Source organism: Saccostrea cucullata, unplaced genomic scaffold (assembly GCF_032062105.1).
Source record: "Saccostrea cucullata isolate Sc308-1 unplaced genomic scaffold, CSIRO_AGI_Scuc_v1 ctg12621, whole genome shotgun sequence".
NCBI lineage: Eukaryota > Metazoa > Mollusca > Bivalvia > Ostreida > Ostreidae > Saccostrea > Saccostrea cuccullata.
This window is the reverse complement of record NW_026921448.1, coordinates 1-19004: the sequence shown is the minus strand read 5'-3', so window position 1 is coordinate 19004 and position 19004 is coordinate 1. Positions and strand designations below refer to the sequence as shown.

Here is a 19004-nt window from a genome sequence, read left to right as displayed (position 1 = left end):
GGATTATTTATATAAAATGACACAACATTAAACACAACCACGTGCATGTATAAATGTTGAATCTTACTTTAATTCTTTCTGAAGATACCTTAAAGCCGATTATTTATACAAGATTATTGGGATTATATGACATGGGTGTACGAGTGATTATCTCGGATGATATTCAAAGCGAATTGTGATATATATTGTGTGATTTTGTGAATGATTGTGTCTATCGCCATTTAAAATTAGTTCACCCTGTGCACAACATGCTGTCTAGGCCCTAGGACTTCATTCTGGGGGTAATATTGTTGATGTGCAATTATACGGAACAATAAGACTTGAAGAGACACCTTGTGTCTAATGGTGGTTATGTAATTTATGCAGAAGTTACTCCGGCGATGTAACGCTTATTGGTGCTGCGTTATTTCACACTTGCACAATCCTATATTTGAGACATTTTTGTTCCTTTTTTTCACGTGAAGAATAGTATATTTATTGCATGTATTTACTGTGTTTTTCATTTAAAAGGAGCAAAATAAGTTTTTGCTGCTAGCAAGTTTTTTTTTTTTTTTTTTTTTTTATAAATGTCTCGGATTTTTATTGCTCATTTTATCTGAATTTTTCGTATCTAAAGCATACCACATTTACTACAGTTAGATATGTCTCGAAATGATCTCCAGAAGCTAGTTAACTCTGTATCCCTTGTTCATTTGTTGTTAAATTAATTTTTTTAGTTATTTCTGTGAAATATTTTCTATGAATTCAAAAATATTATTAGATGTATACAACATTTTTCATTCTGAATAAAGTTATATGTTGATTTATTTAGTAAAAATTATCGATTTTTTTTTGTTTCATGATTTATAGTTTTAATGTGTATTTACTTAATTAATACAAAGTACGTGTAGTTTTAATTGTGTTCATGATTTTTAAATTATTACTTTTTTCTTGCATTTTAATTGAAGAAGTGTAGCGTGATCGAATCAATCGTGCATTAAACATGTTGAAATATAATAATTATAAACACATGAACATCATATAAAAGAAATTTTCAGATCCGCGCCTTGATATTGACGTAGCATGCTTTGTTTTACCTTTATTTAAGCTGAATCATTCCTTACTGTTTTATTATTCTGTGACAGAACCGGATTTTTTATTCAGATGTCAATGTATGAATGGATAATGTTACTCCTTGTTTTCACAAAGAACCAATAATAAATCTTACGATTGAATAGTGTTCATTTTTATAGTGCATGTGATGAAAAAATCTTGAAATGAGTTAAATAGTCAAAATGTGTAACACATCGACTGGTGGGTTGTTTGATACGCCTCCCCCCACGCACATCCTACAATATTTTCTTGCATGAATAATTAAATTTCTTGTGTTCAGTCGCACATGATCAATTTGTAGATATTCATCATTTTATTTTTCTGATATTTGAGTTAAAATTGCGCTGATTCAGGTTATAATTCTCGTATTCATATGCAGCTAATGTATCGTCACATTTGCATCATCTTTGAAAACATAAAGTTTCGTTTCGATTCTCTCTTTCTCTCTCTCTCTCTCGGGATTATAAATATTTTGCACTATATTTTTAAAATAAATCCGGGTTAATAAAGGTTAAGAACGTTGTATAACTCGCAGCACGTTGGAGGAAATAAATCCACGTATGTCGGATGGTTAATCCGCGCGTACAGTAAGCCTTGGAGTTTGTTGTACTGGATTATGATATTTGTAGGTTCATCAAGAATTAGGTCCGGATTATCTGTTATATCACACATTGTGTACGTATTGCCACAAAAACGCATGCATAATAAATCTTAAATGTGTTTTACGTGTGGTTATGCAAAAAAATCATGCAGGGAAAGGCTTGCAGACAGCAGCCATGCAGGTTGTAAATGGGGGGGGGGGGGGGGGGGGCTCCCGTGAACTTTTCAGATTTCTTTATTTATAATCTTAAATCAGAATGTCCCTAAATTATAAAACTGCATGGAAGCATGCACTGAGTTATTCTTACCGAATAATATCAATAAATGATTTTCAGTTTTAACTTTTACAATTGTAAGTTCTGGACATCGAGAATGGACTTTGGGCAATTTGATCTCGTACATGTATGAACAAACTCGGTAAACACTGGGCACAAGAGCACAGTTAGAACTAATATGTACATATGTATGTATATATCCACGTAATATATAGCTAAGCGCGCTTGGTCAAATCTTTAGTTCATTTAATTCATAGAGGAATAATATTTTTCTTTTTTTCTCACAGGGATGAGAAATAATCCAACTTTAATACAGAGAGAGTCGATAAATTAATGTCTTTGTGTTGCCTAGGGATGGGTATCGCCAAAAATTTCGTATCGCGATATATCACGATTTTTTCCCACAATATCACGATAATATCATGATATTTTAAAAGCAGTTTTTACAATGATTTTATAAGAAAAGTCATTATTTTTCTAAAAAATATGCTAGAAAAACAAAATTTTACGTTCTTGAATTTTTTATGTATATAAAATCAATTATGTTTGGACGGTAAGATGTCGTTCTTTTCACTTTTTACAACATTTTTTATACTTTCTGCAATTGTAATTTGAAAGATTGAACAAATAAATGAATAATTTCTGGACTTTATAATATGTACCTAAAAACCGGTATTTAGGTCTCCGTATCACGATACGTATCACGCAACAAAAAATCGCGATATACCGGTATACCGATAAAATCGCACATCCCTAGTGTTGCCAATAGATAAAGGACTTAAGCCAGAATGTACAAAAATCCGCCCTGTCATCGAAACGGATGAAACTTTTTCAAACAATGCTCTTAGATTAGTATATTATAAAACATTTTATTTTTTAACAATATCTCTTCTAGTTTTATTTTTACAGCTGTTTGAATTTGGTATTGTTCTCAATGTTAATTCTACAACGTCATGACGTTGCCGTTACTTACTTTAACGTCAAGACGTCAATCATATATACTTTAACGTCATGATGTGAACTTAATTAGTAATAAACATATCATATATATTCTAAAGAGGAGAAAATTCAATTATTTTTATATAAATCTCAATTTATCATGGTCTTTTCAAAGAAATTCTGAGGCATGGAAAAGAGTTTAGTGTTTGCTTTTCTTATAGTATGTACTTCTCTAAAGAAAATATATATACTTCATAAGCAGTAACGCTGTTTACCATTTTACAAATGTAACAGTGTCAGTTTAAAATAATAACAACAAAATTATCAGTTTTGTAAACATTTGTATTTCTTGCTCCAATAGTATTCATAACAATACATAAAATATTGAAGTAAACTTCACTTTAACATATTTTTAAGGTAAATCATGAAAATACATAAATCAGAAAATAGGTATATGCAAAGTCAAGCTATGCCTTTTTACTGATTATTGCTACAATATCACATCCGACATAAATCTCACACATGAAATTATAAACAGGTAAATTGAAAAATAACACTCTACATGCAGAGCGGCCCAATTTCCGCATCCGACTTAAAACTCACACATGAGATTATAAACAGGTAAATTGAAAAATAACACTTTACATGAGATTATAAACAGGTATATTGAAAATTAACACTCTACATGCGGAGCGGCCCAATTTCCGCATCCGACTTTAAACTCACACATGAGATTATAAACAGGTACAGTTGTAAATTGAAAAATAACACTCTACATGCGGAGCGGCCCAATTTCCGCATCCGACTTAAAACTCGCACATGAGATTATAAACAGGTATATTGAAAAATAACACTCTACATGAGATTATAAACATGTATATTGAAAAAAATAACACTCTACATGCGGAGCGGCCCAATTTCCGCATCCGACTTAAAACTCACACATGAGATTATAAACAGGTATATTGAAAAATAAAAACACTCTACATGAGAATATAAACAGGTATATTTAAAAAATTACACTCTACATGCGGAGCGGCCCAATTTCCGCATCCGACTTAAAACTCACACATGAGATTATATACAGGCAAATTGAAAAATAACACTCTACATGGGATTATAAACAGGTATATTGAAAAAATAACACTCTACATGCGGAGCGGCCCAATTTCCGCATCCGACTTAAAACTCACACATGAGATTATAAACAAGTAAATTGAAAAATAACACTCTACATGCAGAGCGGCCCAATTTCCGCATCCGACTTAAAACTCACACATGAGATTATAAACAGGTAAATTGAAAAATAACACTTTACATCAGATTATAAACAGGTATATTGAAAAATAACACTCTACATGCAGAGCGGCCCAATTTCCGCATCCGACTTAAAACTCACACACGAGATTATAAACAGGTTTATTGAAAAATAACACTCTACATGAGAATATAAACAGGTATATTTAAAAAATTACACTCTACATGCGGAGCGGCCCAATTTCCGCATCAGACTTAAAACTCACACATGAGATTATAAACAGGTAAATTGAAAAAATAATACTCTACATGCTGAGCGGCCAAATTTCCGCATCCGAATTAAAACTCACACATGAGATTATAAACAGGTTAATTGAAAAATGATACTCTACATGCAGAGCGGCCCAATTTCCGCATCCGACTTAAAACTCACACATGAGATTATAAACAAGTTAATTGAAAAAATAACACTCTACATGCTGAGCGGCCCAATTTCCGCATCCGACTTAAAACTCACACATGAGATTATAAACAAGTTAATTGAAAAATGATACTCTACATGCGGAGCGGCCCAATTTCCGCATCCGACTTAAAACTCACACATGAGATTATAAACAAGTTAATTGAAAAATGATACTCTACATGCAGAGCGGCCCAATTTCCGCATCCGACTTAAAACTCACACGAGATTATAAACAGGTAAATTGAAAAATGATACTCTACATGCGGAGCGGCCCAATTTCCGCATCCGACTTAAAACTCACACATGAGATTATAAACAGGTAAATTGAAAAATAACACTCTACATGCGGAGTGGCCCAATTTCCGCATCCTACTTAAAACTCACACATGAGATTATAAACAGGTAAATTGAAAAATAACACTTTACATGAGATTATAAACAGGTAAATTGAAAAATAACACTTTACATGAGATTATAAACTCTACATGCTGAGCGGCCAAATTTCCGCATCCGAATTAAAACTCACACATGAGATTATAAACAAGTTAATTGAAAAATGATACTCTACATGCGGAGCGGCCCAATTTCCGCATCCGACTTAAAACTCATAGGGATGTGCGATTTTATCGGTATACCGGTATATCGCGATTTTTTGTTGCGTGATACGTATCGTGATACGGAGACCTAAATACCGGTTTTTAGGTACATATTATAAAGTCCAGAAATTATTCATTTATTTGTTCAATCTTTCAAATTACAATTGCAGAAAGTATAAAAAATGTTGTAAAAAGTGAAAAGAACGACATCTTACCGTCCAAACATAATTGATTTTATATACATAAAAAATTCAAGAACGTAAAATTTTGTTTTTCTAGCATATTTTTTAGAAAAATAATGACTTTTCTTATAAAATCATTGTAAAAACTGCTTTTAAAATATCATGATATTATCGTGATATTGTGGGAAAAAATCGTGATATATCGCGATACGAAATTTTTGGCGATACCCATCCCTAAAAACTCACACAGCAGATTAAACAAGTAAATTGAAAAAATAACATAATTTTTTTAAAAACATTATATACAACAGATACAGTGTATATAAAATAACAATGAATAAAATACAATTAACATTAACTAACTGTTCACTCCTCGGGAACACTTTCACAGCTACTGTCATCACTGTCAGACTCGTCCAAAGCAGGTGGGATGTCAGCTGCATCAAGGACATGCTCACTCCAGTCACGCACACCATATGTCCTTTGTTCATGTCTTCCTTTTGCCAGGTACCAAATGATGGCTGCTATGTGAGAGCACATGCCTACAACTCTGGCACCCGCTCTGCAGGTACAATACCATGCCTCTACAGAGTAATCAGAATACTCAATCCAAACTAAATACTGCTTTGATGATGTGTGCCGACTCTGAATTTTCACCTTTAGGAGCCTATCATTTTCTTTATGGAAGAAAATATCACATCCTCCCTCAATGTGTTCTTGAATATAGCTACGAGAGAGCTTCAATTGATAGGTGCCACAAGTCAAATTCCGCAACTGATCCTCATCGAACATGGGGAAATTCTGAATTTCACATTCAAGAACTGTTTGCCATTGAGTAGATCTTCTGTTAAGTCCATTCTCTTGAACCATTCGTTTGAGATTATTCACCTATTAAGAAAGCCATACGCATGTAATTATAACTTATATGCTGATGTATTCAAGGGAGATGAGCAAGATGAAATTTAAAAAAGTTAAATGTATTCTTAAATGCAGATTTTTGCAGCTGCTCAATTACTAGTACATTAAGGTATTATACAATAAATCAATTGTGCAACTTAAATACCTGTTTGGACAGATAGAGCATTTTTGCTGCCTCTGCATCATCAGCCTCAGTGTTGTTACTTTTACTCAGGGGTGGAGAGAATCTGTTTGAGAGTGCGCAAACTATCCTGACATAGTCACCGATGAAGGGAATTTGATTAGTGGGTAGTGTCTTGTCCAAATATCGCCACCTCTTGATGCGTGCGTTTGAAGATTCCACTACCCATCTGACCTAAAAAATATTTTTTCAAAACTTATTCATAGTAATATATATTTTCACAAGAAATTGTAAATAACTTTATTGTGAGAATTTACATGTTATTTACCTTTGTCACAAGTCTGCTCATATTTGCATCATCAGTAGTCATTTGGTTTTGTCCCTTGAGCAGAAATCGGGGCATTTCTGCCTGGATTCCAAGATCTTCAAGCAGAGGCAAAGCATCTCTGAACCCGCGGTCAACAATAAAGATGTCGTCTTCACTTAGCCAGCTCCGAATATCTTCAGCATTTGTTTTGATGATGTGTTGGAGAATTGATGCATCATTGTTTTTATTATCAGCAAGGTATGGTCCTAAGATTGAGACAAAGTAACCAGTAGTAGTTACGATAACCATAGGCTTGATTAGTGGTCTCCCCTTGTGGATGCTGTAAGAACGTCTTTGGTAGTGGAAATTATTGCTCTTAGCTGTGTATATGTAAGTGCCATCCAGTACCAATATGGCCTGTTTCTTCTCGATGTTACCAAACAATGTCTGTGCTAGCTGTCGTGTATGGTCTTCGATGACTTCCTCTCTTCTTATGTGTTCAAACCCAAGATGGTGTGGCACAAAGCTGATCATCAATGCTGCTCTTACAGCACTAACAGCCCTCCTCAAACTGGATTTGGAAGTTTGGAAAAGTGTTGACAGTATTTGATTTGACAAGCCAGTCTTTAATTTGCACAGGAATATGGCAACAGATTTTCTTACACTCCTAGACGGTGTTGGTTTCACTTCATCTTTCACAGCGTCACATATTGTATGGAAATCTTCCTTGTTGAGTCCCAGCAAAGACAAATAGTCTGTATCGGTCAGAGTCGTGGTGTCATCAAAGTCCAAATAAGACTTGTCATGTTTATGACATAAAACACGCATCTCTTGAAGTAAACTTAGGATGGTAGTTCTGTTAACAAATGCATTGTCTGTCGTCGGTAATTGCTGAATTGCATCAGTTGTGAAGCGTTCATTTTCCACATGACCAGGACAACATCTATTTCCGGATGGAATTAATACATTGTGTTCAATAAAAACAGATGTGCGGAATTCTGGTGACACTACTATCAATTTGGGCCCTGGTTTCTTACAAACGATACAATAGGCATGAGTCTTTGCAGTGGATTTTAGGTGCAAGGATACAGATGGTGGACTGGAGAGATGTTTTCTGTTGTCATTTGTTTCGGACGCTGGAAATTCCCTGTGAATTGTGGTAGAGCAGGGTGTTGCAGATGATTTACGGCATGAAACATCTCTGTAATAATTGCTTCTACATTTGCTGCAGATGACAGAATTTTCCCTTCCTTCCACCATAAACCTTTTTCTTAAATATTTTCTTATGCCTTTGTCAAGATGCCTCCTTTCATTGGGTTTTGTTCTTTTAGAGCACAATACACAGTTGAAGTATTCTGTTTTGTGTCCTGGCATTATCTGAAATTAAATACAAGAACATTTACATTTTATAAATTATTATCCAGGCTAATTATGAAAAATAATTCGTTTTACCTTTCCAACTGAATAAAATGATTTTTTTTTTTACTGCCATAATTATACCCCCGCTTGAAAAACGGTAGGGTATATAGTAATCGGTATATCCATCCGTCTGTCTGTCTGTCTGTCCGTCTGTTATGCTTTGGGGTATCCATCTCTTATCCACAACTATAGCTCCTCTCATACCACTGAAGGAAATTTAATGAAACTTTCACAGAATCTTTATTACATATTGCCATTGTGCACCTCTTATTTTACTTTTTGATCTGACATATATTTTTGATTTTCCAGAGCAAAAACATGGACACTGCCATTATATTCATATGGGAGGCGCGGGTTATCATTTAGTGAGCTCATTGCTCACAGTACCTCTAGTTTATTTTAAACTACAGCCAAAATGGCTGATTAAAATCTTTTGAAAATATCTTCTCCATCTCATCCAGATTAGAATTACAATAAAAATTTCATCCCATGTATGCTCAGATTCATGGACTTACATATTGTTAAAACTTTGCCTGAGGAAGGACATGAATTTTTACATCATTATACAAAAATTGTCTTCTTCCTCTGGGAATACTTTAAAGATATTTGATTGAGTTTAACCACCTCAAATACTGTTGCTTTATTTTTGTTTTATAAATCCTTTAAAACTATTAAGTTCTTACTGTGGTTTTCTACAATATATACTTCTTTTCATTATATTTTAAATATGCACACACCTTGAGATCCACCCCCCATTTCAGCAATTTATATTTAATTTATGAACAACAATAAAAAAGTTGCAGAATTATAATAATAAAATTGATTTTGGCTGTTTATTATTTTAAAATATTTACTGCTATTTATATTCTAATGAATTTGCTTGAATATGCTATTATTTGCATTGTTGTTTATATTATTTTAAGAAAAAATCATTATAAAGGAAAAATCATTAAAAATATATTTAAATAGAACGTGAATTTTTCAAAGAGAGGTAACTCATGAAAACAAAAACAAAACACCCCCCTGATGTTGAATATCTGTGTTAATGTGTCTATTTTTTTGTAAATTATGACTATTAAAATATAAATTAATATTTTTACATTGATATATTGTCTTGTAAACATGGTAAATATGTGCTGTACTTTTATTTAAAAAAAAAGAAGAGGGGATTCAGACTGACATGTTCCAGTGATATCATTGCTTATCATATTGGTGTGAAATTTAAAATGAACTTACAAGATACTCATATGGCTAACGTTACATACAGATTTGAATAAAATCTTAATTTAGACTTATGCCGATCTTTTTTGCATCTCAATCACACGTACTACAATAAACTTTGATATAGAATTGCATTATTGCATACCTGACAGTAGAGGCCCCTAGTCCGAAAAATCTGACGTTTTCCTGGCTTTTTTACGATCTTGATAGTTTACATACCAGGAATAGTCCGATTTCTTGGCTTTCTTTACGATCTTGATAGTTTACATGCCAGGAAAGTAAAATATCAAAATTGTAAAAAAGCCAGGAAAACGTCAGATTTTTCGGACTAATCTGACAGTAGATCACACTGCAGACGACATATGGGTCAAGCGAGCGGTCCATGTATTATCAGCTCAGAATCATCCTATTATATTGATGCATGTGTATTTTAAAGCTTACTTTACTTTTTTGTTTAGAAGAATATAAAAGATACTCACCACAACAAAGTCATGTAAACTTCTCTATCTTCAGTCGATTGTAACCTGCATTCCGGATAGTCAGTTATTTTATCACATCGGGATCGGAAATTCCCCTTTTTTACAGACGCAAGTTTTATATCGAGTGGATTTTATATCCTTTAAAATTTATTTACGGCCTCAATAAATTATTAAAAAATAAATCATTTAATATGACTAATTAAGTTTAACCTCTATTTCTACTAGTCCGTACTGAAAGAAAAAAAAAATCCGGAAATTATCTTTTACACAAGTCAGGCATCAAAGTACTGAAAAGTATCATTTAAGTAGGGCGCCACACGTGAACCATCAAAAACCAAATAAATTTTGGAATAACATGTATCATTTTAACTGTGTTTAAAATTTCATCATGGTTCAAGGTTGGCGCCTACAAAAAATCGCTGTAAAAAGGTCTAAATTTCTTTGAAACTTGGTATTTTTGCATTACCGCATCCGGTTTTGATGTTTATAATAAAGCACGCGCTGTTTCCTTCCCAAAAATCAAGACGGCGACCAAAGGTTTAACACCTAATAAATATTTGGCCAAAGTTTCGCTGCTTAATAATGAAGTTTGGTTTTCAGGAATTGACAGGGCCAAATCATACAGATTTTGGCGTTAGTTCTTTGGCTTCATTTCTGTCTGTGTCTTGTATTGATCTATGGTCTTTATTACCCAACATCTTTATTTCTCCCATCATACTGGGGTTACAGTATTACCTGTAAACTTTATCACCTTAACAATGTAATCACTCTTTCCTATACTACATAAATCACTGAGATTTATTAGGTAGGGGTGTAAATATGTTTTGTGAAAAGAAAATAATATAAAGTCAGTATTGCATGTTATATATTAGGTTAGAGTGTCAATATTAGCAGATTAGGAGTGGGGGGGTATAGCGTTAGGTGCCCGTGAAATACCCTGTAAAAATGTCGCGATCAGGTTACTATTTGTGTTCTGACAAGAATAACAAGCTGTAGAATTTGATGTAGACATCAGTAAATTAAAGGACGACGTCTGTAGATTTTCTCTTTCCTTTCATCTTTACGACATGAATTCAATGTCTAGCACATTATGTGTCATAAACTCTTCGCTTCACGTCCCACCAGTTTAAATATAAAGTGGGCTTTTTGAGTCCCTTATAAAGCTATTTCTGGAGAGTATATTTTTAGAAATATACTGAAAGGAAAAAGAAACGCAGGGTAAACTTTTGAGGTGAATTAAATTTGCTTTTCTTAAAATACTTCTTAGTTTTCCTATCTAACTTTTAAGATCATCTTTCAAAAAGGTATAACCAAATTCTCATATGATTTTGTGTAATTATTCATGAGTTATTGAAGCTCAAATGACGATACCCCCCAAAAGGGAAAATCAAAAACTCTCATTATCTTCAATGTCCATCTCGTGCATCTGTCAGAGTCTTATTTCTCCTTTGCATGGAATTTCATCAGAGTGTTTATCTTTCAAACCCTGGCTATATTTAGCATGGGTAACCACGCAAAAAGATAAGTCAAACGGCGCGCGCATGCGCCAGTGAGAGGAATACAACAGTAAGTTGACTGGCTCAAAAAACCAAATTGCGGCATTGTTTTCTTTCAAATTTCGTATGAATGTAATTATTATAATCGTGTACACTATAAATGGCTGTTTTGTGGTAGTAAGGTGGCGATTTAAGAGATGGCAGGACGAATAACCCGCTCGTAACATGGCTCTGTTTCACGTTAACGTCATCGTCACAGTTGATTGAAATCCAATCCAGACCCTCTCTGACAACGGCTAAAAAGTTTTAAGGGGGGAAATTTACAAGAGACTGCTTTAGTAAACCGTTGTTGCCTTTTTCATTAATTAGGTAATTCGAAAACAAGACCCCCTTGAACTTCCATAAACTGTGCCAAGCATTGGCGTCGGAAGCAAATTGAAAGTGGGGGGGCTAAGTGTAAGAAAATTTTTTTTTGTACCTCCAAAAAAACCTGACAAGCAAAAAAAAAAAAAAAAAAGGAAATGTCTATTTCCCAAACACGAAAATCCGATTTCGTGGGGGGGGGGGGGGGGGGTGTAGGTTCGAACTCCAGTACCAAAAATTTTCTTCCAATTTTAACCTATACTAAGACGTATCTGTGGAAAGTGGGGGGGCTAAACTTACGAATATATGTTCAATGTCTATACTAAGTATATATTTGGAAAAAAAGTGGGGGGGGGCTAAGCCCCCCCTAGCCCCCCCGGTTCCGACGCCTATGCCAAGATTGCAATAAATTCATAATGTCTCTAAATATTGAAAAACGATGTGCATACCTCATATGCATCAAATAATGCAACAAGATTTGTGGACAAACACGTCGTTATCAAATTGCACGTGTTTGGGGCTTTTTAGCGTTTTCCCTACGTGACGTCATAATTTTACGGTTGAGTAATTCTGAATACTGATTTTGATGCACAGTAACTAAATTTCCCATCTGACCAATTTTCGTAATTTTCGGTCATGTGGTCAAAGTTTTATCAATAATTATGCTACCCTGCGGTTCTTTTTCCTTTCAGTATAAATTGATTTTATATTAAAACCTATTTCTATTCTTTTTATTCATTTTGGCGGTTGGTTTCTGGAAAGTTGTATATGAATTAATCTTGCTTTATAAAAACTGAGCGTCACGTCGGAGACCCAGTGAGGGAGATCTATATATACTCAACAAAAAAAGAAACGCATATTGTTTTACTCGTCAAAGAAATTTTTAAAATGTACATGGAACAACTATATTTTATATCATTGGATACCTGAGACCTATTTAAAGGACAACATGGGGTTTTAAACCCTAAGTGTTGAATTATCTCCCTTGATTAAACGTGTTTATGAAAGTATTGTTTTACATGATTTCTTCTAAATCGGACGTCTATTTTCGTTGCTATTTTGGATTTAGAGAAACTATTATCACTGCTATTAAACCCATATTTAAGACTTGATTGCATTGTTGATGTTGCATTGCTACGCCGAAACAAAGATGAACACAACCAGGCTAACGATGATACTAAACGGAGCTACGCAACAGGAAGTTGCAACTGCATTTGGAACACATAAATGGGCTTTGCAGCCGTTAAACTATTGTCGGAAGACCAAGAATTGGCCATCCGCAAGTAGCCACACCCAGGCAGGACCGTCAGACACCCCCCTTTTTTCAGCATCTCCCGCGATTTAGAACTGCTGTAAAAACTGCTGCTACAATTGCTGGATGAAAAAATCAGCATTAAAGTGCATAGATTGTTCGCAAAAGACTAAGAGGAGCTGGTATTCGTGCACGGCATCCGTACATTGCAAATCCACTTGCGCTTAGACGTCGCAAAGGACATATTGACTGTTTTAGACGGTATGCGCCTAGAATTTGGAGGCGTCGACAATGACATAAACTTCACTTTTCTACTCGCAACATAGGACATGTTTGATTTTTATCAAAACCCTCTAAAATCACTTGTTAAAAAATAAGGATTAAACTGAAAACTAAGATTATCATGTTTAATCTGAATATGCGTTTCTTTTTTTGTTCAGTATATAATACGTTCCTTTAGACCTCCATCACTGGGTTTCCGACGTGACGCTCGGATTGAACTCCGAATTACATGGACTATATATATCCTCCCTAGAATCGTTATCATCTGACAGTGCACTTTCAGTGAAAGTTTCATAGAAAATGCAATGACAAACTGTTTATAACATTGTCCTTTAAACAATTATATATTAATTTATCTAGCATGCTTTTAAATCTCCTCAAATCATCGCGGTGTTTGGTTTCAAGATTAGAATTTTTTTTTTTTTATTTTGAAATGCTAAATTTAAATTATTTTTTTTTTTTATCCAGACACAAATAGAATTTAATTAAAAACCATCATGCATACACAGGCCTAATGAAAGGGAAGCAAATCGTTTTGTAGATTTTTTTAAAGGTCGGGCTCGAGATTCTATAAAATTTTTAATTTACCGGAAGAAAACAAGGTTTCCAAGGCAAACAATTTATTGCAGTCATGTCGGGTAAAGAAGTTCAAAGACTTGAAATTTATGGACTGTTGAACGACGTCAACTTCCAGAGAGCTAGATTTTGTGCAGAGGTAGTTTATCATTAGAATGGCTATTTCAAAAAAAGTTTTAGCAGAACGTTCCTTTGTAAATGTTAATTAACTGTGTCTCGTCGCTTTGCACATCGCTGACATGCAGCCGAGTGAGAGATACGTTATTAACTTTTAATCATTTAGGCCCATTGCAAGTAAGTAACTAAGTCCAACGAATTTATTATCTGTTTGTTAATAATATTTTCTTACATTTTTTCTCAAGGATTTGATAAAGAAAAGTCCTAAAATTTTCCAAGATGCAGTCATACAGGGAATGCTGGAATTTGAATGGGATCTTTTCATTGATGCCAAGAAAAAAGTGAGTCTCAGAGTATTAGGAGTATTTTGAATTGTTTATTGATATTATGTTTATTTTAAAATACTTTTTTTTAAAAAGGCAGCAAATCCTTGTCTCTCATTTCTATTTCCCCCCTCTATTATCATATTTATTTAAGCAATTTGTGAAATTCATCTGTTTTAAAGAAAAGTTATCCAAGTAGGATATTCCATCCATTGAATAGATTTAATAATTTTGTCATGACATTAGAAAGCACATGATGTGACATGCTCACATTAAATACCGTATAAGCAGAATTTTTAGCGAGGATTTAATTTTAGCATTATTAGCAAGGGTTCTGAGATCGCTAAAATTAAATATCGCTAAAAATAAACTGTGTTTAATTTGTAGTAGCTTTTTAGTAAGCAATTTAAAATCGCAAAAAATATTTCTCGCTAAAAATAAATTGTCATATTTTAAGGACAAATCGCTAAAATTGCATCTCGCTAAAATTTCCACTTATACAGTATCACGGTATCTCTGCATGTCATCTACTGAATGTTCATTTTCTCATTAATACCTGTATTTTAAGGCATTACGCGGTGAGACCTGGACGTTTGAGGAGAAGGCGATCTGTTTCAGTAACGGTATGCTCATAGGAGGTGGGGGGCCCGACGATTTCGTCATCTGGGCCGAGGACAACTTTAATTTTGAAGAGTTCCGCCCCCTTCCTCTTTATGAAACTCTGATGGAAGAAGCTTATCTCACACATCTCAGCTCTAAAAACGTAAGACAATATCTCAACAAAAACTCACGAGATATAAATATCAGCTTTCATGCACATTTCAACTATGAGTACATTGTATATAGTTCTGAAAATGTAATCATAGCCATTTTTTCACAGTAATATTGTCACAGTCACTGTGGTGATAAAAATATTTATAGTGTTTGCTTTGCTATCTCATATATATAAAAAAAAAAAATCAAGGTGCTTTCAGCCTTAAAAATTATTTAAAGCTCTTATTTCATCACAAGTAATGTTGGCATTTAAATGATCATAATTTTCAAATAATAATTTTGTGTTTTCAGCATGATTATGTTTACCTAGATGTTTCTATTGGAGAAGAACCAGCCGGGAGATTAGTTATCGAGGTACAGTAAGAAAAAAAAAAGCCGGGAAAAGTACCCATGGAGTGGTTGTTGTGGTTAATATAAATCAAATTAAACAAAACTTGAATTTTACATTCAATAAATCATATTTATATTTTCTAGCTAATTTTAGGAAAAAAAAGTCAAACATAATACAAATAAGAAAGTTAAGGTCCAAAATAATTAAAGTAGCCTTTGTTGGACCAAAATGCGCAATCTTTTTCCTTGAGATGTATACATGCATGAGTATATGTTTGTACACTGACCTCCAGGTCTGTATAAATTGACTGCTTATTCATGTTATTTGTAGTTATTCTCCGACATTGTTCCACGGACGTGTGAGAATTTTAAGGCCCTGTGTACAGGAGAGAAAGGAAAATCAGAGTCCGACTACACACTACATTATCTCAACACACTGTTCCACAGAATTGTCAGGAAGGGGTGGATCCAAGGGGGTGGTAAGGTCATAAAAACATAATCTGGCTTGTTTCATAGAATGGTCAAAAAACCTTAGGGGTAAATGCAAAATGACATGGTGTTTGTGTGTTAAGAAATACCAAGTTTTGCTATCTTTACATACCTTACAAAGTTTCAATGTTATTTTACAATAATTTTTACAAATTTCATGAATTTTGGCTTATTTTATTCAATGTGAAAGACAGAACTTAGTTTGACATAATGAAAGTACATCAAAAAAATATTAATAACTTATATGTAATTGAAAATTGTTAAATATTTGAAAGTAAATTAAGTCGTTAAAACATACTTACATTAATAATATAATATAATAATAATAATAATTCTTTATTTAAAGAAGGTAACCCGATAGACTTTTTAACTATTTTACTATTTGAAAATTTTAAATGATTGGATGATGATGCCAGATTTTTGGACCAAAACTAATTTAGCTTTTGGACTAGCCAGTTTATAGATAGCTAATACAATTTAAATGGAAACTGATTTACAGAATAATGTACTTTCAATTTTCAGACATTTACCACGGAAGGGGAAATGGTGGGGAGTCTATATTTGGATACGTTTTTGAAGGTATTTAAGGACTTTACTATTTACCTCAATATATATTCGCAAGTTTTGATTAAATAAAACGATTTTACTGATGTTTCATTAAAAGTTCTGAATGACCTACTTCAGTATGGTGTCATACATGTAGTTCTCCAAAATACTTTGGATGTTGGCAGAAATAAAACTGCTATGTGATACAGGGTACATGTACATGTTTCCTCAGCTGCTATTGTGAAGTTTTTGATTTCAAAGGTCCTCCCGTTTTCCTGTTTCCTTTGAATCTCACCATTTCAGCACTTAAAAATCATTACGTTATTGACTTTTGTACAAGAAATATATATTCAAAGTTTATGACAAGGTATTCCGAAATTCTTCAGCCTGTGGTACTGTCATCTGTATTTCTCATTTACAGCTTCCCATTAAAACCAATTTTTCTTATTCATTCCCCCTTCCCATTTGATTTTTTAAAATGTTTTATGTTTATGTACATTTGCAGTTTCAAATTTATTTAAATACCTTTCACATTTACAGAAGCATTTCATTTTCATTATGCATGTAACTGCAATCATCATGTGTAGGCGATATCGTCTCTTCACAATACATAAATGTATTATCTCTGAATTTGAACCACAGGCACTTGTTTCAGAAATAATTTTTTATACTTTGAGTTATTAATTTATTTCCGAAACAAGTGCCTGTGATTTGAAATTTGAACTCCGGTTTTGTGTGTATGTGTGCTAGTTCGAAGATCCCCCCTATTTCCAATTTATTTTTTTATTAGATCTTAAATTGATGAGAAATGACATGATACTTACATGCAGACAGAAGTCGAATACGTTCAAAAATTGTTTGGAGAACGTTTAAATACGCAAATTTTGTATAATAATTGTCCTCAATAAGACTAAATTATTTTTTAAAGTATTTTAATGTATACGGAAGAATAAAACTTGACGATTTCAAATAATTGTGCAAATAAAATACACCATTTTATAAAACCCAAATTTCCGTAATTCCTTAACTGTCAATTTTTACTATATAAAAAAAATGTTTTGAATTGAAAAATAAACTAAACATGTATATTTCAAATATTTCAATAATGCATTAGACTAGTTACTTCCTTAATTTATCGTTGTCAAACCTGTAGACATTAAAAATAACCCCTGGCCGTTTTATTTCCAGACGAGAACTTCGCCGTGCCCCACTCTAGGCGTGGTATGGTAGGAATGGCCAACAAAGGGCGTCACACAAACGGCTCCCAGTTCTACATCACGCTAGAACCCACTCAATGGATGGATACCAAATATGTAGCTTTTGGGTAAGTCAATATTAGTATTCAACTTGAATGATAAATGAGTCTTAGCCTCACCGTCTACCTATTTTAAAATGCTAAAGTAAAACCAATATATTCTTGTATAGTTATTATATTTTGTAAATTTAAATTGATTTTAATGGGATCAGAGGTAATATTTTTGTTCATAAATGAAGAAGCACCGACATCTGTAACTACCACATGCACAAAAGTTTATAGTGTGAGGACAATTTAGTAGTGACTTTGAAATATTTTCGATACATTAAATTTAAGGTCATGTGTAACGTTTTTCATACTTTTGTTTGAGACACATCCGTATTTGTAGAGCACTTGTGACGTAGTTACATGTACATTGATATGTACAGTATTAATTTTGAGGCACATGGGATGCATATATTATGTATTTGCGTCACAGGCCTTTGGATCCCTAAAAAAAAATTGTGTGTAAAAAAAAAAATATTTTTTCAACACCTCAATTTTTTTCTAAGCGATCTAAAGGCCTGTGATTTGCGTACAAGAATTTTTTAGGCACATGTGACGCTTTTTTAGACACCTGTGACTATTTTTTTTTATTATTAATTTTTAGGCAAGTAATTGAAGGCACACAAACTCTTAAGAAAATGGAGGAACAAGAGACGATGAATGAGCGGCCAAGGAAAGATGTCAAGATCACGGACTGTGGGGTCCTTCAATTTCAGTTCTGAGGTGTAACATCTGACGTCACTGTTGTTAACATCTGACAGTATTATAGAGACATTCAGGGGCAGTCAACCTGTGTCTGTTTCCTTCTGTGATATACCGTTTTCGTTGTTTCATCATCACTTATTTTATTTGTATACATGTATCATTTTACAATTTTTCATCGATTAAATCATGATGGAAAAAATATTGTGTTTAACTGCTTAGTATAGAATCCGTATAGGGCCATGCAATCCACTATCGCATCATCGCAATATAGTGCGATGACGATAAGATGCCATGGCACGACAATGCGATGACGATGGTGCGATAGCACGATGGAGCGATAGTGACGACACGATGGTACGATGACGATTAAGCGTTATCCACTATTGCTCCATCGTGTCATCGCATTGTCGTGCCTTTGCATGATCGTTTTTATTATAAGTGAAATTAAATAAGAAACATGCGGAGACAGCAAATAGTATTCGAGCTCAAAAGTCCATTAAACAATACAAAATAGGAGCGGAGCAAACACGGACCTTCAAAACATCAGAGGTAGGATCAGGTGCCATGATGAAATGAGCATCC

At 33.7% G+C, this 19004-nt stretch overlaps 2 protein-coding genes across 2 annotated transcripts; one reads left to right on the top strand and one right to left on the bottom strand.

Annotated features, from left to right (window-relative positions):
• Positions 1 to 5658: 5658 nt before the first annotated feature.
• On the bottom strand, positions 5659 to 7732 carry LOC134259992 (uncharacterized). Its single transcript, XM_062742579.1, has 3 exons — positions 6772 to 7732; positions 6468 to 6677; positions 5659 to 6292 (listed from the first exon to the last, which is right to left on the bottom strand). Exons 1-3 carry the CDS (start codon positions 7576 to 7578, stop codon positions 5771 to 5773), a joined length of 1539 nt encoding a protein of 512 aa, XP_062598563.1. The 5' UTR covers positions 7579 to 7732; the 3' UTR covers positions 5659 to 5770.
• Positions 7733 to 13859: 6127 nt separating this feature from the next.
• LOC134259991 (uncharacterized) lies at positions 13860 to 18610 on the top strand. The gene is made up of 8 exons (XM_062742578.1): positions 13860 to 13977; positions 14201 to 14296; positions 14847 to 15041; positions 15344 to 15406; positions 15714 to 15861; positions 16394 to 16450; positions 17606 to 17741; positions 18322 to 18610. The coding sequence occupies exons 1-8, from the start codon at positions 13894 to 13896 to the stop codon at positions 18437 to 18439; spliced, it is 897 nt and encodes a 298-aa protein (XP_062598562.1). The 5' UTR covers positions 13860 to 13893; the 3' UTR covers positions 18440 to 18610.
• Positions 18611 to 19004: the final 394 nt, after the last annotated feature.